The following is a 22038-nucleotide window of genomic DNA, read 5'->3' on the forward strand; positions in this document are numbered from 1 at the left end:
TTTGTTACTTTTTCTGTATAGGCCACCCCTCCCCAGCCCACCGAAATTGGCAACACTTCAATAACGACAATAGAGAGCAGTAAACAAATCATTATTAATTTGGAAACAATGTTTGATTAGAACAATCCTAGTGTAGAACACACTAAGGTAAGCCTTTTTTGCTTAATTTGCTCTATGGGGGAAAAAATACTGGGGGAACAAATGACCAGGTTGATTTACAAGTATTAGTCTTAAAAGTCTAACTTGAAATTCAGCTCTGTTTAAGCTTGTATTATGCTATCTTTCAGCAATTTCTAATTTAAAATTCAATGCACGTTTAATTAGTAATTTGTCAACAAAACACCAATTTCAAATTTTAATACCACCACTTCCAAAAAAAGGTCCTGACACATAAAACTCTATTTTTTTGTTAAATCTCTCTAATATAATTTCTATTTATAAAGGAGATATTTTTTCTCCTAAAAAAAGTTGTTTTTCAAACAACTAATTTTAGACAAGAGCACAGGATGCAGTATAGGCAATCAGATGCAATAAACAACACTGTAAACTTCCAGAACTACTTCCTCCCACCATGAAACTTCTCTAGAAAAGGTGAGACCATGAGAAATTTGGTCTACCATGTTTAAGTCCTTACTCATTGCTCTATGAATATGAAACTTAAGAAACTGTGTGTAATTAACATGAAAACAAACATTTCAATGAATTTGCATATCAACTATCACATATATTGCTATGAGGCGGGTGATGTCTTTTTTTTTTTTTGGACTACTCTTGGTGAAACAGAAGCTTTCAAGCTTACACAGAGCTCTTCTTCAGGTTGATACACTCAACAGAAATACTGTCAGGGCCGGCTCCAGGGTTTTTGCCGCCTTTTCTTCTTCGGCGGTAATTCGGTGGCAGGTCCTTCCCTCCGAGAGGGACCAAGGGACCTGTCGCCAAAGAGCCCCTTCCCCTTGGCCGCCCCAAGCACCTGCTTGCTGAGCTGGTGCCTGGAGCCGGCCCTGAATACTGTATTCAGCAACTGGAGACTACATTAAACAGGCAATAGATGAGAAACTAAAAAAAATCAGTGGCTCTACTTGTATTTTCCTGGATGCTGAACTGCACTAGGAAACAGGCCACTGATTGTAGCAGAAGAGCATACAAAAAGCTTCAGAAATCACATGTAACTATAGTGTGTATAATATTTTTTATACTGATCCTTATTTAGAATAGGAAATGCTTTCCTAAAACTAAATGATCAGAGGCCATGGAAAATGTATCACCTGATTTCCTCTCTGGGTCTAATCTCTCCCTCTATTCTACTAATATGCTGTACATCATCAGGCAGTCCAGACTTGCGACCAGGACTCTCAGGGAATGCTAAATGAATACTTTCTAAGCTGTAGAAATACCCACATATTAACTAATAATTTCCTCTTACCCAAAGTGCATTGGGTCAAGTAACAGATTTTCTTTTCCGACTCTTGACCTCTGCCCAGTCCATCACTAATGACATAAAGCAAGACGTAAGGAGAATAGTGTGGAGGGACGGTAAAGACAGGAATCAGAAGTCAGATAAAGGATTTCCCTCTCAGGAACCACCAAATGAAATACCTTCTGCTAAATAAAGCATCTATGGAGAAGAACAGACCAAGCTCTGTAATGCTCAATGAAAGTCTTGAAAGGACCATACTGCAGGCCTACTGATTTCTTTTGAGATACATGGTGATCTTTCAGCCCAAGAAGTTGCCATTAGAGACTCTGATTCCCTCTCAGACTTGTACACCTGATGTGATATATGCATTGTTAACATTTTATCTATCTAGCTACTGATGCCATGAACATCCTGTTTCAAAGGCATCTTTGGTGGAAAGGCATGTTTGTTTTTTTTATGGAATCAGTGAATTAAAAAAATTATCTTCATTGCTCTACAGACACAGATTGTGCTGTAACATTTTCTTTTGGTTCTTTAAATTTGGGCAGAAGGAGAAGACAGTGCCCTGTAAGATATGGAAGAGTGTTTTCCTGAGTTATAAAAGATTCAAAAGGTGCAGATTATTCTGTCATCATGAAATATGCAGTATAAGACTTGTGTCTGCAAAGAGGTCTCTCAAATACTCTTCACTATGGTAAAGGCACAAGGAAACGGGTTTTTATTGAGAGTAGATATAAAGACAAGGTGATTTTTGCTTCAAATGGATGAGAAGTCAAGAATAAAAAAGCTCAGCATAAGTGCCACGATTGAAAAATGCTTCTGATGGTTATTTGACCAAATAAACTGCTTTGAAGAAACTGCACACCAAAAAAAAAAAATCAGATTTAGAAAAATTTACAGTGATAGAGTGAAGAAATGGCGCACAGTTCAAAAGCCATGTCAAATTATTCATATAAAAACGACCCGGATAATGGGACTTGTGTTTTCTGGGATTGATCTTTTTGTGTGTGTACCAACAGAAGGACCTCATCAAGATTTTGAACAGGCTGGTGGATGGGCCAATTTATTCTAACAACATTCTTATTACTACAGCTGAATATCCAAATTTTGGCTAGGATTTTCACTTTGAAATTCAGGTGGCTTGGATTTGTGTGACTCAGACACCCATGAGAAAGTAGATCTGGTCTGTAAATGTGAGTGAAAGCCTTTGTGCTAGTTCTATCAGGACTTCAGTAGCGGCTAGCAAAATCCTTCTGGCATGTTTGGAGCTATCAGAATTACTGTTCCTTCTTAGCGTTCACTATTCTTGATTACTTTTCCCAGAACTGGAAGAAAGAAAAAAAAGTGTGCAGTAGTTTGCTGGGTGAGCAACGTAGTAGAGCAATACTATTTTTTGGAGCTCTGGGTTGATCTCCCTTGTGAAGAATTTTCTGGCTTTCCTGTCCTGGCTGGATGTGAACAGATCCAGGCAGAAGTGTCTAATGATGTTGAGATGATTTGAATTTTTTTCCTGTTCAGAGTCCATTCTTAGTTGTTTGCAGTTTGGTGGCTCAGCTACTCCACTCTCTGGTTTATGGGCCCTTTTGATAAGCATCCCTTGAGTTTCGGTACATTTCCTCCAGAATAAAATCTACAGAGCTTCTGCATTTAGTGAGTTATTTTTTCTACCTTGCTGGATTACGTAAGCGACTGGTAATGGAAGGTAATGCATAGTACTAGTCTTTTAAACTAGCAGATTAATGCATTTTGTAACTTCTAACATAGCCCATCTTTTCCATGGGTAATGTGTTGGTCCAGATGAGATTCTCACCCTGAGAGACTGGCATCCTTGTATGCACCTAGAGGTCAGAATTCAGAGTGTACATATTGGTAAATTGAATATGTCCTATTTTGGGATATTTTATGAATAAGTGGACCTTTGTGACTGAAGGCTGCAGAAGATTGCTTAAAACAAGGAAGCAAATTTTGGATACCTGAAGCTTTCCAAAACCTCTTCATCCCAACAACTAATCCTTCCCTCACTCCTTGTGATCTCCACAATACTACCTCCCTAATCCTAATCTCTTATCATAACCTCCAATAGGTCTCCTCTAGCTGGCTTTCCTATTCTCTTTACTTTAGAAAAGGCTCCTACTGGCTTCCCTTTCTGTACTCACCATGATCACATTTTTTATTAGTTCTCCAGTCTCTGCTGGGCCTTCAAGTCAACTCCCCAATTTAAATACTGCGAAAACTAATAATTGTCCATTACCATTACAGATGAACTACTTACTCCCAGATGAGTAAGCTGCAAATTGAGAGTTAACTGTATGACTATGAGAACAGCTTGAATACTCAATTCTATTGTCCTCCTACTAGCCCCTAGACAGAAAATCACAGAAAAACAGGGACTGGATAGTGGGGTTGAGAGGAACAGATAATGGGGAACTAATTAAAGCTGATTTTATGGCCGACTGGTGCTCTTCTGGGAGCCAAGTCTGCCTCTCCCCAGGAATCCTCACCCTCAACCTTGTTGCTGATTTCTTGCGGGCCAGATCTTAAGCATCAGCGGAAGAGCTGCTACATACAGAGAAAGAAAGCAGAAAAGTTGAGGGGAATTAAGATAAGAGGGAGGAAGGAGTTCATTAAGAAACACAAGAAAAAGTTAAAATGTACAAAAAAAATAAAAAATGGGCTGATAACTTAGCATTAACTTCATTTAACAAAAGAAGGTCATTGACTAAAAGCATACCAGTCTACTTTATTAGAAAGAAGTATTTCATTACAAGCAAACTGATCAAGTTTTTCCCAAGAAGAAGAAAATAGAAACTACTTTTACAAATAAAGCACCAGAAAATCCACTGTATGCATAACGTCAATTCACAAATACTGTAACTTTGTAAAGTTACTTTTAAAATAAATTATTCATCTGAAAGACTGTTAATTCCAAAGAAAACATTCCTTTTAACAGTTATTCCTTTAAGACAGGAATGTAAAACGTTCATAATTCTGGAGGGCCAAAGCAGTAATTTGAAGGAGATGCCTAGTTTCCACAATATATATATTCCCATATATTTACCTAAAATATAAAATTGACTGCTTTTTACCTTTCTTGATAGATGAAAGGAAATTGCTTATTTGATTAATCAGCAATGAATGTCAGCTGATCATCTGTAACCTATTCAACCTGAAGTTATAGGGATACAGCAGCCATGGGCCATACTTCAGGATATTATAAGATGTATTTGGACTTCTGGCTACACTTCCAGCACTCCGCTTCCACAAGTCAACTTTCCATTGCACTTTTATTTTTGTGCACTTGAAGCTCATTCTTAACTTTCACATATGCATGTAAAAAGGACTTCAGGGCACACCCACATCTGTTTGGTTAGGATAACAGAAAATGGTTTTGTTTTGGTTTTTTTTTTTTTAAAACAAAACCATTCCTTTAACATAAATTGTTTCAAGTGATCTTTATTTTACTGGAAGGCCTTTTCTCCACAATTACCAGCATTTTTATTTAGAAGTACTTATTTTTATTTTTCCTTTTGAAGACACACAGATCTATCTCGAATGGAATTATTTCACACCAAAAACTGCTCACCTGGGGAAATTATGTAAAAGAAATTCTTAAACTCATCCATCCAGACTTCTGCAAGCCGTCTGTTATTTTTGTTGATAATCTGTCCTGTGCCTCCTGGAAAAGTATAAGGAGTGGCTTTTCGGAACACATGTCCAACATGTGAACAGGTTACAATTTCCAAAGTGCCCCCGCACTGCCAAATCTGAAAGTGATAGAACAGTCATTGCATAATTCAAAGTGGCCACAATTAAGGCGATTTTTAAAGAGTTTTTGTACCTAATGTCTTTTCAAGCTGGAAAAAATTCTGTTGCCCAAAAGTCAAGTAAAAATGTTAGTGTCCTGCTCACTAGAAGAGAATTTAAGGGGCGGCTGGGGGCAGACTTAGTGACATCAGGCACAACAGCATTGAGATGCCAGTCAAGGGCTGCTAGAGATGAATGGTACTGCTCATAGAGTGAAGCAAGAAGAGAAAAATGGAAGCAGCAAAGGTGTTACTTTGTCTAAAAGAAGTTCTTATTCATGATGGATAAAAATAAATTTAAAAAAAAAATCAGATTTTTAAAAATTTTAAACTGGATTTTTGTTTTAATGAAATACATTTTTCTTTTCTTTTTTTAAATAAACCTAATTAAATGTGAAATTATGACAACCTATGCTAAGACCTAAACTCACTAATATCTACTAAAATAATTTAAATTAAATAAAATATCCAAGCAGTACACGTTTGCTGCTGAAGATTTAAAGGAAGTCAAGCTACACTGAACTGGTGAAAGTAACTGGTTTAGCACCTGGAACCAGATTTTACTAAAGAGCTAAACCAGCTTTTGACAGCAATAACCTTCTCCAGATGCAGGGACAATATTTTCTTAATTTTAAATTTATTCAACTAGTTCAGTTCAATGATTAGTTCATACAAAGTTGAGAAACATATTGGGAGTTGAAAAAGCAGGAAAGCTTGTTTTCCCACTTCAAATCTATGAAGGAAAAAAAAAAAAGGTGTTGAGAGGATGAAATCCACTAGTTCTAAAATCCTGAAATACATAATGACCAGAAACAAATCAGTTCAGTTTCCTAACTACAAATAATACTTCCTTTGTTTTATAGATCAGTTTTAAATGCAAAGCATGTTTTGAGAAACTTTTTTTCTTATGCATCCAGCACAATCAAGGTAGTTTTATTTAACTAATAATTTTAAAATGCTGGATTTTGTAGATTTTTAATCTCGGTCCTAATGCAGCTTGACACAAATCACAAGTAAAAAATTAATCTAGTAAATAAGAAATGTGTCATTCACCTTTTTCTAACCTAAGTAAAAATTAAGAATTTGAATAAATATTAAGCTATAATTAAATAAATATGAAGAGATAGAGTACATCATCCTACTTAGCAAAGAGAAGTGCCAAACTTAGATTAAAAGTTACATTTGGCTGTAATTCAACATGTTTTAATGGTTGCCAACCAATGAGAATTAACCTTTTGTAAAGAAAAAAAATATACAAATGCAAAACAAGTTTAAAATTGATTATTTAAATCAGGTTTCTTGCTTGCTGATTTAAATCAATCCACCCTGTTTTTATTACTAGATTTCTCTGTAAAATGTAACAAGATCCAGAATTTTTTGTTCTCGATAAGATTATCTGAACTTAGTCTGGAAGACCTTTTCCAATTTTACTCTGAGTACCAAAAGATAGCCTCTTAAAATTCTTGTGGATGTGTTTAACTTAGCTATGTTAGCAGTAACCCCCATTCACTCTGGCTGAAAGCAAAGAAGGGAATGATAAATGTTATCATTTGGTAGTCACCCAACATGGAACATATTTCAGAAATATGGACAATACTAGGTAGATCCCACATCCATAAAAGGATGTAACCATCAAGTTGTAAATGACCAAAAGAGGGTTTATAATGGAAATACTAGCTTTTATTGGAAGGTTAAGCCACACATCACTGATGTCAGCTTAGTTTATAATGTCTCTCCAAGACGCTACTCTAACAGAGCTTCTAAACTGGCAAATCTTAGTTGATTATTTTTGAAATGCTTATTTTTCTTTAAATGAAAATTTGATGTCCAAACATTTTTGTCTCATGGCTCTGTAGACAGCATAATTGATATTTTCCTTTACTGACAATATAGCACTTTCAATGGTCCACACGAGAAATTACACAAAAATTAAGTTGCTATCTGTGCTTGGATATTAAAGGTACAAGGATTGCAACAGGTTACCATTTATACAACTTAAACTGTCCTAAATTAAGAAGCAAAGCAAAAGGAATTGCTGCTTACCCTGAAAGAAATTTCTAGGTTTTCTCCCCCCCAAATATCCATTCCAGCATCATATGTTCCAATTTCCTGAAAGTAATCCCTGTCTATTGAAAAAAGGCCTCCTGCCATCGTGGGTGTCCTGAAAGAAGACAAATACGTAAAAGTACTTTAAAGGCAGAATACTGGACACTTTGACTACACACATAGAGAAATGTATAAATCAAATCTTTTCCATACCATCTAAGTAAAAAACCAAACATGCTTAATTTACTTTTTATCCTTTGCCTCTTTTTGTCAAATCTTTTGTTTTCCTTACTTTTATTTCATACAAGTATCTTACTGTACTGTAACTAAACCATTTCCTGAAGGACTAGATAGCCTATGTGATTAATAGTGTGATATAAAGCTTTTCACATCCACATCAACTGTTCAAGCACCTCTCAGTCTGCTACGACTGAAAGCTGTTGCCAACTAATGGTGTAGTAGCCTGTAGAACTCAGTCAGCATTTTTAATCTACTGGTAGTTCTAGTCAATAACTGTCCACCTGATATCTGAATTAGCACTATGTTGGCGAGTTTCAGCAAAAGGAACTTAACGGGTCCAGTGCTTACATCTGTTTTTCCTCCCTAAAACTACTCTTTATAGGTCAGGACAGAGGAAGTAGATGGTAGGCTGCTAATGCCCATGGGATAGATAGAAATCTTCCATCTCTAAAGCTGGTACCTTACAAAAGGCATTCATTTTTTGAAGAAAAAACCTTTTCTTTAGACCATTCTTCAAGACGAAAGCATCACAGTCCAAGTACTGTTGGCCATGCTTATTTTCAATATATTACATTGTTCACAGAAACACTGTAATCAGGGATACATATAGAGCTTCATTACGACCCCTTTTTCAGCTACTAAAAAGTTTCTCAAAAATGTGCTAGCTATTTCCTAACTTGCAAAATCTCCTAAACTTAATGTACTTAGCTTTTTAACGACAAAATCAGTGTTCTTATCTCATGTGTATGTAGGGTACTTTGACTACATTAAATTGACAGTATTCTTTCATGCTTTTAGCATATATATATATATATATAATATATAAATAAAAGCATGAAAGAATACTGTCAATTGAATGTATAAAGGTCTTCTATCAGCAATTTCATTTATTCAGAAATGGTTTGAACTAATTTTTTACAAATGGCAATTGTGCACCTGCAGTTAAGTACAGGTGCAATAAACTTTCCAAGCAATTGCATGCAGAACAGATAAATAGATCTGTCACAACACTTATATAGATTACTAAAATGATATCAAGCCCTAGAAAGAAGCTCTTAAGTTTCTGAATCTTTGTAATGGAACAGAAGATAACAGCTACCTCCACATATTTATTGTTAGTAATATCTGACATGTTTTAATTCAAAATGAAGTCACTGATTGTAAAAATACAAGTAGATACTACAAGGGTAAGTATTATACAGGCAAGACGGTGAGAGCTACAGACAATCTGAGTGCATTCATATTTAATTTAAATGACTCAAATCAATCAGCCCCCCCGATCTAAATAAAAAGAGATCTCATTACAAATAAAATCAATGTATAACTGTCACATCACAATCAAACGTTTCCTCTCCTAGAATAAAAGAGATAAGAAAAAGGCAAATATCAATAAAAATTTTTACATTATTCGTGAAGTATGTGGGAATCTCATGTGTTCGTTTAAGCTCTCCGGTAATTAAATTGATAAATCATTACGTATATTTTAAAATAAAGTTATAAGAAATTGTTTTTTCCTTCACTATTAGTTTAATCTAAAAACATATTTAGCGGCAAGATCTCATCACAATACAGTCTTCATACTAGATAATGTTTTCACCTCTCTTAGCCAGAAGGCTGAGAAGCATGCCAAACTGTTGATAAATCATACCTCGCTAATTATTGGTACAGTATAACCTCAAAGACGCGAACACCAGAGTTATGGACTGACTGGTCAACCAGACACCATATGAAACTGGAAGTAACCAATCAGGCAGCAGCAGAGACAAAAAATAAATAAATAATAATAATAATAAAAATAAAAAGAAGCAGCAAATACTGTAGTGCCTGTATTGCTTCTTAAAGGTGGGCACATCTGGGCTGCCTGTTCCAACCCCCACCCCTACCTCCACCCTCATCCCCACGCCTGGGGCGCCCACTTACAGCTAGGAAGTGAAGATGCTGAGATTCACAGGCAAAGCTATCAGCCGCTGCTGCCAGCCCAAGGCAGCCAGAGCAGATGCAGCACTGGAGTCTGCGCTGCTTTCCTGTAGGCTGTGGGTGCTGTTTTCACTGCCGCTGCCAGGAGGGGGACATGCTGCTTTCACGCCCCCTCTAACTCCAGACGGGAGGGGGACACAAGCTTGCCTTGGCCAGGGAAAGAAGCTGTCCTACAAGGAAGCTGCCTAGCTGCCTCTGGAATCTGGTGTTTTGTTCAGAGATACGAACAACCTCCATTCCTGAGGTGTCCCTAACTCTGAGGTTCTACTGTATGTAAAAACTAATCTGGAAAGGAGACCACAAAATAATAATGAACCATTTTAGGTATCTTATAATTAAACTAATACAATCAATTCCCCTTACCTGACAGGAAGGGTCCGATCACCTTTCCTTCGGTCCATTTCTCTCTGAGGAACAGGGTACCAGCGGAAATTCAACTTCCAGTTGAATCCGCCATAGGTCATATCAGAGCCTGCCATATATTCAAAGGTGTCATCACTGATTACATCAATGATAGGACACACTACTGTTCTCCTAAAGAGAGAAGTGACAAAACTTGTTAGAAAAAGTGACCAATAGCTGTGTCTTTTGTCTCTTACCTACTGTAGAGAACAAGCATCCCTTTAAACTTACAGTAAACATGAAGCCTTTAGCTGTCAGGAGGCATAGGCATTTTACTAAATTAAAAGAGTGTTTACCATTCCATCTGTAATGGTATTTGCCTACCAGGGAGAGTGCACATTTGTCCTGTTTTTGGTAATGGCTTAATTTTTATTTGTACTACTACATTACTTAACAGTGCTTTACGTCTTCAAAGAACTATACAAACATTACCTAAATCATTCCTCTAAACACTCCTGGAGTAATCAATAAGGAGTAATTATCTTCATCTTGCACATAAGAAAACTGAAGCATAAAGTGATGATGACTTTCCAATGCCGCACAGTGACCCAGGATAAGAAGAATTTTCGGTCCCTAGATGTATGCTCAAGGTATCTTACATGTTTTGAAGTAAAATTTGGTCTTTGCTCTGGGGGGAATACTCAGATAACATTGACAAATGGATGTAATGAAGCAACTCTGTCTAATAATAATAATAATAGGAGATATACCAATCTCCTAGAACTGGAAGGGCCCTCGAAAGGTCATCGAGTCCAGCCCCCTGCCTTCACTAGCAGGACCAAGTACTGATTTTTGCCCCAGATCCTAAGTGGCCCCCTCAAGGATTGAACTCACAACCCTGGGTTTAGCAGGCCAATGCTCAAACCACTAAGCTATCCCCTCCCCTACTGATGTCATGTAGAGATCTCCAACAGGAAGAAGCCATGTGTCCTTTGTCCTATTCTTTAGAAGGTGAATTCTGAGATAGTAATCAGCTTAACATTCTTGGAAATGCTTTTTGATAACTCTGTGGCCACATCCCCTTTCTTGGAAAGTCACATATCAAGATATGATTCAAAAGGTGCAACTTGCAGAACCTGCAACACTATTTAGGCCAGACGGACCACTAGATAATCTAGTGCGATGGTGGGCAACCTGTGGCCCCATCAGGGTAATCTGCTGGCAGTCCGCCAGTTTGTGTACATTTGCATGGCTGCCTGCAGCTCCCAGTGGCTGTGGTTCACCATTCCCGGCCAATGGGAGCTGCGGGAAGTGCCAGCAAGCACGTCCCTGCAGCCTGCACCACTTCCCCCAGCTGCTATTGGCCAAGAAACGGTGAACTACAGCCACTGGGAGCTGCAGGCGGCCGTGCAAATGTAAACAAACTGTCTGGTGGCTTGCCAGATCACCCTCACGGGCCGCGTGCAACCCGTGGGCCGCAAGTTGCCCGTAACTGATCTAGTCTGAACTCCTGTATATCACAGGCCACCAACAAAACACAGCACTCACACACACAACCCAACAATGGAAATGAGATCAAAGTATTATAATGCACAACATACTAGACTATTATGTGACACAGGCAGAAAACAGAAGGGACGGGGGTGCGACAGTGCCCAATGCCTCCACAATGGCAAGGAAATGATTAAGTGAGATATCCTGATTATCCTGGCAAGTGGCCCGCACACACATACTGCAGAGGAAGACAAAAAACCCCAGGGTCTCTGCAAATCTGATCTGGGGGAAAACTCCTTCCCAACCTCTCATATGGTAATTGGTTAGACCAGGAGTCGGCAACCTTTCAGAAGTACTGTGCTGAGTCTTCATTTATTCACTCTGATTTAAGATTTCACGTGCCAGTAACACATTTTAAAGTTTTTAGAAGATCTTTTTATGAATAAATCATATATAACTAAACTATTGTTGTATGTAAAGTAAATAAAGTTTTAAAAATGTTTAAGAAACATCATTTAAAAGTTAAATTAAAATGCAGAGCCCCCCAGACCGCTGGCCAGGACCCCGGGCAGTGTGAGTGCCACTGAAAATCAGCTCATGTGCTGCCTTGGGCACGCATGCCATAGGTTGCCTACCCCTGCCTTAGAGTCTAACTCAGGGGTAGGCAACCTATGGCACGCGTGCCCAAGGCAGCACATGAGCTGATTTTCAGTGGCACTCACACTGCCCGGGTCCTGGCCACCGGTCCAGGGGGCCCTGCATTTTAATTTAACTTTAAATGATGCTTCTTAGACATTTTTAAAACCTTATTTATTTTACATACAATAACAGATTAGTTATATATTATAGACTTGTAGAAAGGGACCTTCTAAAAACATTAAAATGCATTACTGGCATGCAAAACCTTAAATTAGAGTGAATAAATGAAAACTCGGCACACCACTTCTGAAAGGCTGCCGACCCCTGCACTAAGGACATGAGCAAAAACCAACCAGCCAAGCACCTGACAGAGAGAATGCTCAGAGGCCCCCAACTCCGGTTACTGTCCCATTTCCAGCCATAGACATCCTCATGCTTCAGAAGGAGATAAAAACCTCCCAGAATACATTGGAATGGGAAAAAAAATCCCTTCCTGACCTGTCAGTGGCCAGCTGAAATCCTGACACATGAGCCTTAGGAACTTAAGACACAAACCGGAAGAGAGCTGCAGGGCTGTTGAGCCCTGTCCCCTAGCATTCCAAGCAACCCCATCATACAACTGCACTCCTAAGTTTGCCCACCTCTCTTAAAACTAATTAAGTTGTTTGCCCCCACAACTTTTATTGAGAGGCTGTTCCAGAGCCTTACCTCACTGACTGTTAAAAGCCTTTTAATTTTCACCCTGGATTTGTTCATGGCCAGTGTATAGTCAGTTGTTCTTGTCTTATTTTACAGCATAGTACTCATTCACAGGTGATTAATAACTTAAATATAGCCTTTATATATACACAAGAAACCATCATGAGAACCCCAAATAGTGGAACTAATTTTTTTAAACCAGTTGGTTTATCATGCGTTCAAGGCTCTGATGTTTCTTTATGGTGAATATATGTATTAGGTAATTCTAGATTTCCCTGCTATATTTGCTATGTGGAATTGTTAGTTTTTTTTAAAAAAGATATTAACGAACAAGAAGATGACGTCGGATGATTCGAAAGATTATGCTACGTTTGGTAACTAGTCTAGATTAGCAAACTATATATGAAATAGTACCAGATCTAAATCAAGACAATGCTAATCTTTTCTTACTATCCCTTTAATATGTATATTCTTTTAAGGCTAACATTTTTATTAAAAACCTGGCCCGCCTCGCAATTCCAAACTATACCTCCAGAACTATGAAGTATAACTTCAACATTTTAATTACCATTAAAAATGTTGAGTTTTGATAGGAGAGCTGTCATAACATACAGAAGTGTAATAGTGAATTGTGCTTACAACTTTAGTTCTCAAACTAAATTGTTTTCAGCAATGATTAGAGTAAACTCTATTGTGTGAACAAGAACATTAAAAGCTTCCCCCTGCAATTATACCAGGGGACCACAAGCCTAACATGTAACACTTCAACAGCTCCTTTATTTTGCATACGCCAAGCAGAAACTGACAATTAGTAGTTAATGAACGTCAGCTAGGCAAAGCCCACTACCAACATCTTGCTCCTAGGTACCTACACCAATTTCGAAAATAAATAAATAAATAAATAAATAATGATGATGAAGAAAAAAAATTGAGCTCTCCTCACTGATGTTTTTTGTAGGTTGTGACCAGATTGATCTTTTAGAACTTCCCCATAGACTGTTCTTCCAGATGGGTGAGTAGGTGGGCCAGGCTGTAGGTGAAGGAGCTCCAGCACATTGCTCTCAGGTTTAATTATGTTTCACTAGAATGGGTGATATTTAACTCAGGGCTTGTCTACACTTACAGTGCTGCAGTGGTGCAGCTGTGACACTGCATTGCTTAGTGAAGACACTACCTACACTGATGGGAGAGTTATATAACACCGGGAGTTCTGTCAGTATAATTGCGTCGCTCAGGTGTGTGCATTTCCAAACACAAGTGATGCAGTCCTACTGACATAAGTTGCAGACCAAGGCTAAGTCAGGACATGTGCAGACAAAATATTTCAATGTAAGTTTAAATTTCAACAGCAAGTTTTGCTTTTTAAAAGCTCCCCCGTATCAGCATTTCATGTGAACACTAGTTTTAATCACACATTTGTGAAATTCTGGGAAATTACAAAATTAATCCACTACTTCAAAGTAGGTTAACAATATGTTCAGCTGAAACTAAGTTAAATCTGCAGTAAAAAAGTGTTCCTCAACCTTTAAAAAAAGTAGAACATTAACAAATTAATAATTACCTGTCAACTTTGATTCGTGCCAACAGAGGTTCAAGCCATCCTACTGTACATTCACAATGAGCATCTAAGAAGGTGATGACTTGGCCTTTGGAAGCAGCAGCCCCCTTCAACCTGGCTCTGATCAATCCAGAACGTTGCTCCATTCGAATCACATAAACTGGTACTTTTAACTTTTTCACATAGTTTTCTAGTGGTCTCTTCAAGAAGTCTGCAAAATATGACCAATTGATAAGAAATATGAATTAAGGTAACATGGTAATGATATGACTAGCTCCAGTAGCTCTGTAGCTGTACAATGTAACTATACAATCTGTGGTCCAGATTCACAAGCAAACTCAGTAATCTTGTTTCAGTAGTACTTCTAACTCATTAAGTGTGCAAAGAAAAACAGAAGAAGAAGAAAAGATCAATCATACTGAAACCTACATGAGTGATCAATCAGTGGGAAAGAAACCAAGCTGTTCAGTAAAAGGGGAGTCCTGAAGCACTCAGACCGTAAGTTGCAACACCACAAGTCTCAGATGTTAATATAACACGCCACATGACTTGGATGTTAAAATACTTTTAAAATGTCTGCTGCTTATCTACAAAAGGACATTTAACACTTTTTTTTAAGTCTTCAATCTAAGGCTGCTCTTTCAAATATGCCTCCCACTAGCATATTAATACTTAACTCTGTACTTTGAATTTGTATAGCTTTACGTACAAACCTGCAAAGATTTGTGCTCTCAACTGTAGAGGTGATTGTGCCTACCTGTGAATAGCATTTTGAAACAGTTTTTTTTTTTTTTTTTTAAATGGGAGGCTAGCGTTTTACATATAATAATTTGGCTGTCAGCACTTATCAGTAAGGTTATACCACTGTTCTAAGATGCTATAATGGAGATTACAGTTCTAGGACTTCCACTCCTTTAGGAGATTAAAATGATATGAAGCCTTGCTCGCCCAGAAATGGCTGAGTATTCTTAGACGGAGGTATTGTAGTATTCTGAGAATAGACATGAAAGCTACAGGGAAAGGAATGTCAGAATACCACAACAAGAAACAACCTCCTAATACTTCAGCGAAAGACCATGTGAAACACTGAGCTATGAAACAAGGGACATCATTTCTTCCCACCGGTTTCTCTGTTCCTTCTTCCTGCTCAATTTCCCTTATTCCCTTCTCTCACTGCATACCATGAAAGAGATGGGGAATATAAGATGCTTACATTAGGATCAATTGAGATAACCAAGTTTTTGCAGCAATAGACGTGTCATCTTCTCTGCAACCACACAGACTGCCTAGGTGGCTGCAGACTCAGTCTTTGAAGGACTAGATTTTTATTGGTAAATGTCAATTTCACTGCATGCACACAAACCATTTAAAATTGATTTCCATATATCAGCGGTTCTCAAAACTGTGGGCTGGGACCCCAAAACAGGTTGCAATCCCATTTTAAAGGGATCACTAGGGCTGGTGTTCAGATTGGCTGGGGCCCAGGGCATAACCCGAGTCCCACTGCCCAGGGCTCAGGCTTCAGCTTCAGCCCTGGGTGGCAGGGCACATGTTACAGGCCACACCTGGAGATGAAGCCCTTTGGCTTCGGTGTCCACACCTGGAGTGGTGGGGCTGAGTCTTTAGTCCCCCTTCTTGGGATCATGTAGTAATTTTTGTTGTCAGAAGGGGGTCGCGGTGCAATGAAGTTTGAGAACCCCTGGCATAGACAATTGAAATTTACAGATAAAGAAAAATGCTGCTTGAGAACTTACAGTTTGGATTTACAACTATTTACTTGGTATATTTTGATATGTGATGTTGACAATTGTCACTTTAACTGTTATAAAAGCTTACAGATCCAGACTAACACGGCTACCCCTCTGATACATAAAACTTTTAAAATCTCAGTCTACTGTCAGTGTTTGACCCCCACCCCATTGTCTCTTCTCCCCATAATTTCTCATAACTGTAAAAATTTAAGTAGATAAAAATTGAAGAAATGCTTAAAAAATAAATAATGACATTTTCCATCAAAATTATGTAAAAAAATAGAATTCTGTCAATTTATCTACTTATCTATGGTGGAGAGATTCACCTCACTACCAGAAAGTAATGAAGAAAGTAGCAGACAGACAGTTTGATGGTATGGGTTCTGTGGTACTATAATTAAGGAGAATTTCCTCACATGCAGATTTAATACATGACTAATTTCATTTTTGCTTCCTTTAGAATTTCAGTTTCTACCTAAGGTGTTCATATTAATTTATCACCTCAACTCCTCACAGCTAAAATAAAAGACAAAATCATCTAAGCATAAATGAATATTTGAATTGTCGAACGACCAACTAGCTCGCCTTAAGTAAAGGAACTAACACAATACACTAGCTCTAGCAGACTATCAATCACCTACGGAATTAAAATTATTATTTGTATTACAATAGCTGCCAAAGGACCAAATCACACATGGGTGGATAGTCTCTTACCCTGAAGAGCTAGTTTAGGATGTGTGGCAACCAGTGGGAAAACAAACAATTGAGGGAACAGGGAAAAAAGAATATGATTAACAGTGGTAGGAACACATTCACAAACTGGCTGTGTTCACAATTAGCAGATTTCAAGTCTATTGTATATGTATAAACAAGTAAATAAGCAACCTAATTAATATATTCTATAGCTACACTAAGTGTCTGGGATAAAAGTGGAGAGTTTTACTACTTGCGTAGGAAAGTAAATCTACAAAAAGGAGCCAGTATAAAATAAACTAGTGCAATGTATGGGAAGTGTAATGTTGCACAAAATATGCCATAAACTCTTAGCGGCTGTCTTGCAAATCTCAAGAGGCAGAGCTGACCTGAGGGTGACTACCATTTGTTGCCACTGCTTTGGCTGAATGAGCTTTAATTGACCCTCCAGTGACAATCTAGTGAAGGAAAAAAAGTAGAAATGCATTTTGACAGATCTTGAAAGCTTTGTTATACCAAAAGAACCTACAAGCAGGATAGACTTTAAATAGATCTCTATCTTCTCCAGAGAAAATCAAAGAGACTTAATTTTTGCTAGCATGTTCTAACAGGGACTGAACGAAAAAAAGGATAACCTGAGTGGCACAAACCAACCAAGAATACATAATACTTCTCTCTAAAATATCTTACAAAAGGTATTTTGTTTGAGTATACAGCTCTGCTTACAAAATTTTAATTCAGATTAAATAAGCCAAATTTATCACAACAAAATATACTCCTCTCGATTTAATTTCACCCTTCCAGACACATTAAACAAACAGAACTGTGGGTCAGGCTTATGGCAATACTTCGCTCTGATCTTTGTAGAAGCCATAGTTTCAATTTCTGTTCTTTCCCTCCTACACCAGCCACTTCACGAGAAAGAAGGAGAGTGTCATATTGATTAATGTGTTCTTCCTGTGGAAAATTCAGCAGTTGCTGTAACCTTTGAAAATAGCCTAACCATTTATAGCTAAATCAACTGAGGCAATGACACTGACCTGAAGTATGCAAGTGTAATACCAGGAGACTGGTAAGGCTCTACCAGAAACAGATAACATTTTTAAAAACAACACAACCAGGACTGGCAAAGATCCAGTGTGAGACATCTTGTTCTGCTTACAGTGCAATAAAAGGCATGCTCACACACTTCATGTAAAGATTAAAAGAGCTACTATTTTTCAGAAAATAAATATGGTCAAAAATTCTATGAATTTTGAATGTCAGAAACAGGAAAAATGTTGATGGAATTTTTCCTTAACCATTTAAATCAATTATAGAACCAGGTTGAAATTGTTCAGATTTTGAAATTTCAATGATACTTTGATTTTGAAATTTGGGGTAAAAAAATCATTAAAAACATTCAAGTTTCACTCATATACATACATCCTCATTTTTCAACCAGCTCTAAAAAAAGAGAAATGAGTCTTTCTTGGAAATTATCTAGCTAAGGGCAACAGTATTTTAAATGGAGGCCAGGGATACAATGTTGGGTCCTAATTTGCAAAAAGTGAACACACTACTTTGGGTACTTCCAGTTCCACCACCTTCAAGGGGACTGTTCATAGCAAACAAATACTATGCTCAGTAAATGGATTGAGACCTTAGTCTACTCAGAAATAAAAGGAAAAACGGGAAGCGTCTTGCTGCCTGACTCAAAACCTCCCTCCAGAGAAGTCAGGAAAAGAACCTAGGAATTCTGATTGCCAATGTTCTTCTGCAACTAGTTGTGTAAGTCACTGTTGAAGTATGTGTTGTGTCACTCAACATCTCTCTCCAGGGACTGCTTCATATAGCAGAAGAAGGCTATTATCCTCTATATAGTAATGATGCCTTTTGCTCAGGTGACAATGATCTGTGTTGGAGATCTAAAGCTTTTAGGTTCAAACCTGCTAATGATCCATGTATTATGGTGGGATTTGTTTTTTCAGTTTACTTAAAAAATGTAGGAAGTGATATAAAAACATTACATTAAAAGAATGGTAAGCTTGCAAAGTCAAGCATGCAAAGTTAGAAAACGCCATAATTTAAGCTGACGCTACAACCTGAATTAGGCCCCCTTAGGTGTATGTGTTATGATGCAGTCTAATTACATATTCATATACTGTACTTTTTTTAAGAATAGGATTCCTGCTTCATTTAGGGGACTAGATGGATAGCAAATTAGTCAGAGGGTTGTAAGGATAGTAAGAATATTCATCTATAGTTAAGTTATTGGACTAGAAACCAGGAAAGCTGGGTCTACCCCGGCTCTGTCACAGACTACCTCTTATGCAATAGGCAGCAAAATTCTATCACGATGCATAGAGGTCTGAACTGAGGCCTGACTGGAAATCTTAATTCTGGCATTTTCTAACTTGAGCACCTAATTTTGAAATCTTTACATTCTTGTGCTGTAGTTTTTTGGTAAAAAATAAAAAAATGAAAACATATACTTCATGGAATATTAACCTAACTGCAGTATGGCATCTAATGGATGCCATTGAATTAAGATGACCAGATAACAAGTGTGAAAAATCGGGAGAGGGGGTGGGGCGTAATAGGAGCCCATATTAAAAAAAGCCCCAAATATCGGGACTGTCCCTATAAAATTGGGACATCTGGTCACCCAACATTCAATTCAACATATTGATAGAAAGATTCTATAGAAAGGATGTTCTCTATAATATCGGTTTTTAAGACTAATTTCTAGAGAAACATATCTTTTGTATTTTTATTAAATTCTACAGAATTTTTCCTTAAAGTGCTCAACAGATTATAAACAATACACTGTTTTTAAAAAGTGACCTATACGCATAAAGCGACAAATACATTTTTAGCTCAGCTGGTATGCATTCCAAGCAGCAGAGACTTTTTTTTTTGTGATAGTTAACATTTCAGTAACAAATTTTTAAAAACCCAGGTTTAGGGTAATGGTAATTTACAATACGTTTTGGCTCATAATTTTTGGTTTGGTTGAATTTATTTTCCTGTTGGACTTAACTAAAAATGTGTATGCACTTGGCACATCAAATTACAAAATTAGGTAAGTGTATGGTATTTCAACTTTTTATACACAGTGGTTTAGTTGAACAGAGCATCTCTGGAAATACCAAAAAAGAAGGCTCAGGCAGAAAGAAAAATAAATTAAATCAAGTACAGAAACTGGAGTAGAGAAAACTTGCATGCAAATCTTGTAGACAATTACTAAATCTACAAATATTTGCATTCAAATTAAGGATAAATACTTTCTGAATGGAAAGATTAAAACTCTTCCCACTCAAAGCTTCGGACAAGATATTCATATTATTTTCTTCAACGAACCTGCAACAACAAAAAACTTACACTACACTACATAAAAGGAAAAAAAAAACATATGGATATAAGAAATAGTTAAACTATTAAACATTCCTTGAGAAATTTCAAGTACTGCTGCCCCAAACTGAAATTAGCTTGAGATTATTAGTAGGGCGGTTAACTTGTGCGCTTAACTCAAAAAATTAATCGCGATTAATCACAGTTTTAATTGCACTATCAAACAGTAGAATACCAGTTGAAATTTATTACATATTTTTGGGGGGGTTTCTACATTTTTAAATATATTGATTTAAATTACAACACTGAATACGAAGTGCTCCCTTTATATTATTTTTATTACAAATATTTGCATTGTAAAAATTATAAACAAAAGAAATAGTATTTCAATTCATCTCATAGAAGTACTGTAGTGTGATCTCTTTAGTGTGAAAGTGTAACTTACAAATGTAGATTTTTTTTTTTGCTTACCAAACTGCACTCAAAAACAGAACAAAGTAAAACTTTATGCCTACAAGTCCACTCAGTCCTACTTCTTGTTCAGCCAATCGCTAAAACAAACAAGTTTGTTTACATTTACAGGCGATAATGCTGCCCTCTTATTTACAATATCACCTGAAAGTGAGAACCGACATTCATATGGCACTATTGTACCTGGCACTGCAAGGTATTTACGTGCCAGGTACGCTAAACATTTGTATGCCCGTTCATGCTTCGGCCACCATTCCAGAGGACATGCTTCCATGCTGATGATGTTCGTTAAAAAAAAATAATGCATTACTTAGTGACTGAACTCCTTGTCGTATGATTCCTGCTCTGTTTTACCTGCATTCTGCCATATATTTCATGTTATAGCAGTCTCGGATGATGACCCAGCATGTTGTTCATTTTAAGAACACTTCCACTGCAGATTTGACATAACACAAAGAAGGTATCAATGTGAGATTTCTAAAGATAGCTACAGCACTCAACCTAAGGTTTAAGAATCTGAAGTGCCTTCCAAAATCCGAGAGGGATGAGGCGTGGAGCATGCTTTCAACATTCTTAAAATGTTGAACACTCTGATGTGGAAACTACAGAATCTGAACCATCAAAAAGAAAATCAACCTTCTGCTGGTGGCATCTGACTCAGATGATGAAAATGAACATGTGTCAGTCTGGATCGTTATCAAGCAGAACCTGTCATCAGCATGGATGCATGATGTCTGGAATGTTGGTTGAAGCATAAAGGAACATATGAATCTTCAGCACATCTGGCACGTAAATATCTTGTGACGCTGACTACAACAGTGCCATGTGAACACCCGTTCTCACTTTCAGGTGATGCTGTAAGCAAGAAGAGGGCAGCATTATCTTCTGCAATTGTAAACAAACTTGTTTCAGCAATTAGCTGAACAAGAAGTAGGATTGAGCGGATTTGTAGGCTCTAAAGTTGTACTTTTTTTTTTTTTTTTGAGTGCAGTTATTTTTTGTACCTAATTCCACATTTTTAAGCTCAGCTTCCATGATAAAGAGATTGCACTACAGTGCTTCTATTCAGTTCTTATGTGAACTGAAAAATACTATCTTTTGTTTTTTAAAGTGCAAATATTTGTAATAGAAAATAAATAAAGTGAGCACAGTACACTTTGTATTCTGTGTTGTAATTTAAATACATTTGAAAATGTAGAAAACATCCAAAAATATTTACATAAATAGTATTCCATTATTAACAGTACAATTAATCACATGATTAATCGCGATTAATTTTTTTAATTGCTTAACAGCCCTAATTTGTTAGTTACCTATTGTATAAATATAAACTGCAATGATTAGGAAGACAGGTAATAGTTATGGGGGATTCTATCATTAGAAACATAGATAGCTGGATTTGCGATGACCAGGAGAACCGCATGGTTACTTGCCTTCCTGGTGCAAAGGTTGCGGATTCTCTCGAGACATCTAGATAGACTTCTGTGTAATGCTGTTGAGCAGCCGGTCGTCGTGGTACATGTAGGTGCCAATGACATAGAGAAGAATAGAAGAGAGGTCCTGGAGGCCAAATTT

The 22038-nt window shown here is 37.3% G+C and overlaps 1 protein-coding gene across 1 annotated transcript in view; it reads right to left on the bottom strand.

The window, feature by feature from the left end:
• GALNT1 (polypeptide N-acetylgalactosaminyltransferase 1) overlaps window positions 1-22038 on the bottom strand; it is a 169778-nt gene that overhangs the window by 40689 nt on the left and 107051 nt on the right. Inside the window, exons 6-9 of the mRNA XM_039524380.1 lie at window positions 14219-14426; window positions 9847-10017; window positions 7264-7381; window positions 5001-5181 (exon numbers count right to left, since the gene is read on the bottom strand). Of these exons, the coding sequence (XP_039380314.1) occupies window positions 5001-5181; window positions 7264-7381; window positions 9847-10017; window positions 14219-14426 (678 nt within the window). The remainder of the gene's footprint in view (window positions 1-5000; window positions 5182-7263; window positions 7382-9846; window positions 10018-14218; window positions 14427-22038) is intronic.

The sequence above is a fragment of the Mauremys reevesii genome, linkage group 2, assembly GCF_016161935.1.
Source record: "Mauremys reevesii isolate NIE-2019 linkage group 2, ASM1616193v1, whole genome shotgun sequence".
Taxonomy (NCBI): Eukaryota; Metazoa; Chordata; order Testudines; family Geoemydidae; genus Mauremys; species Mauremys reevesii.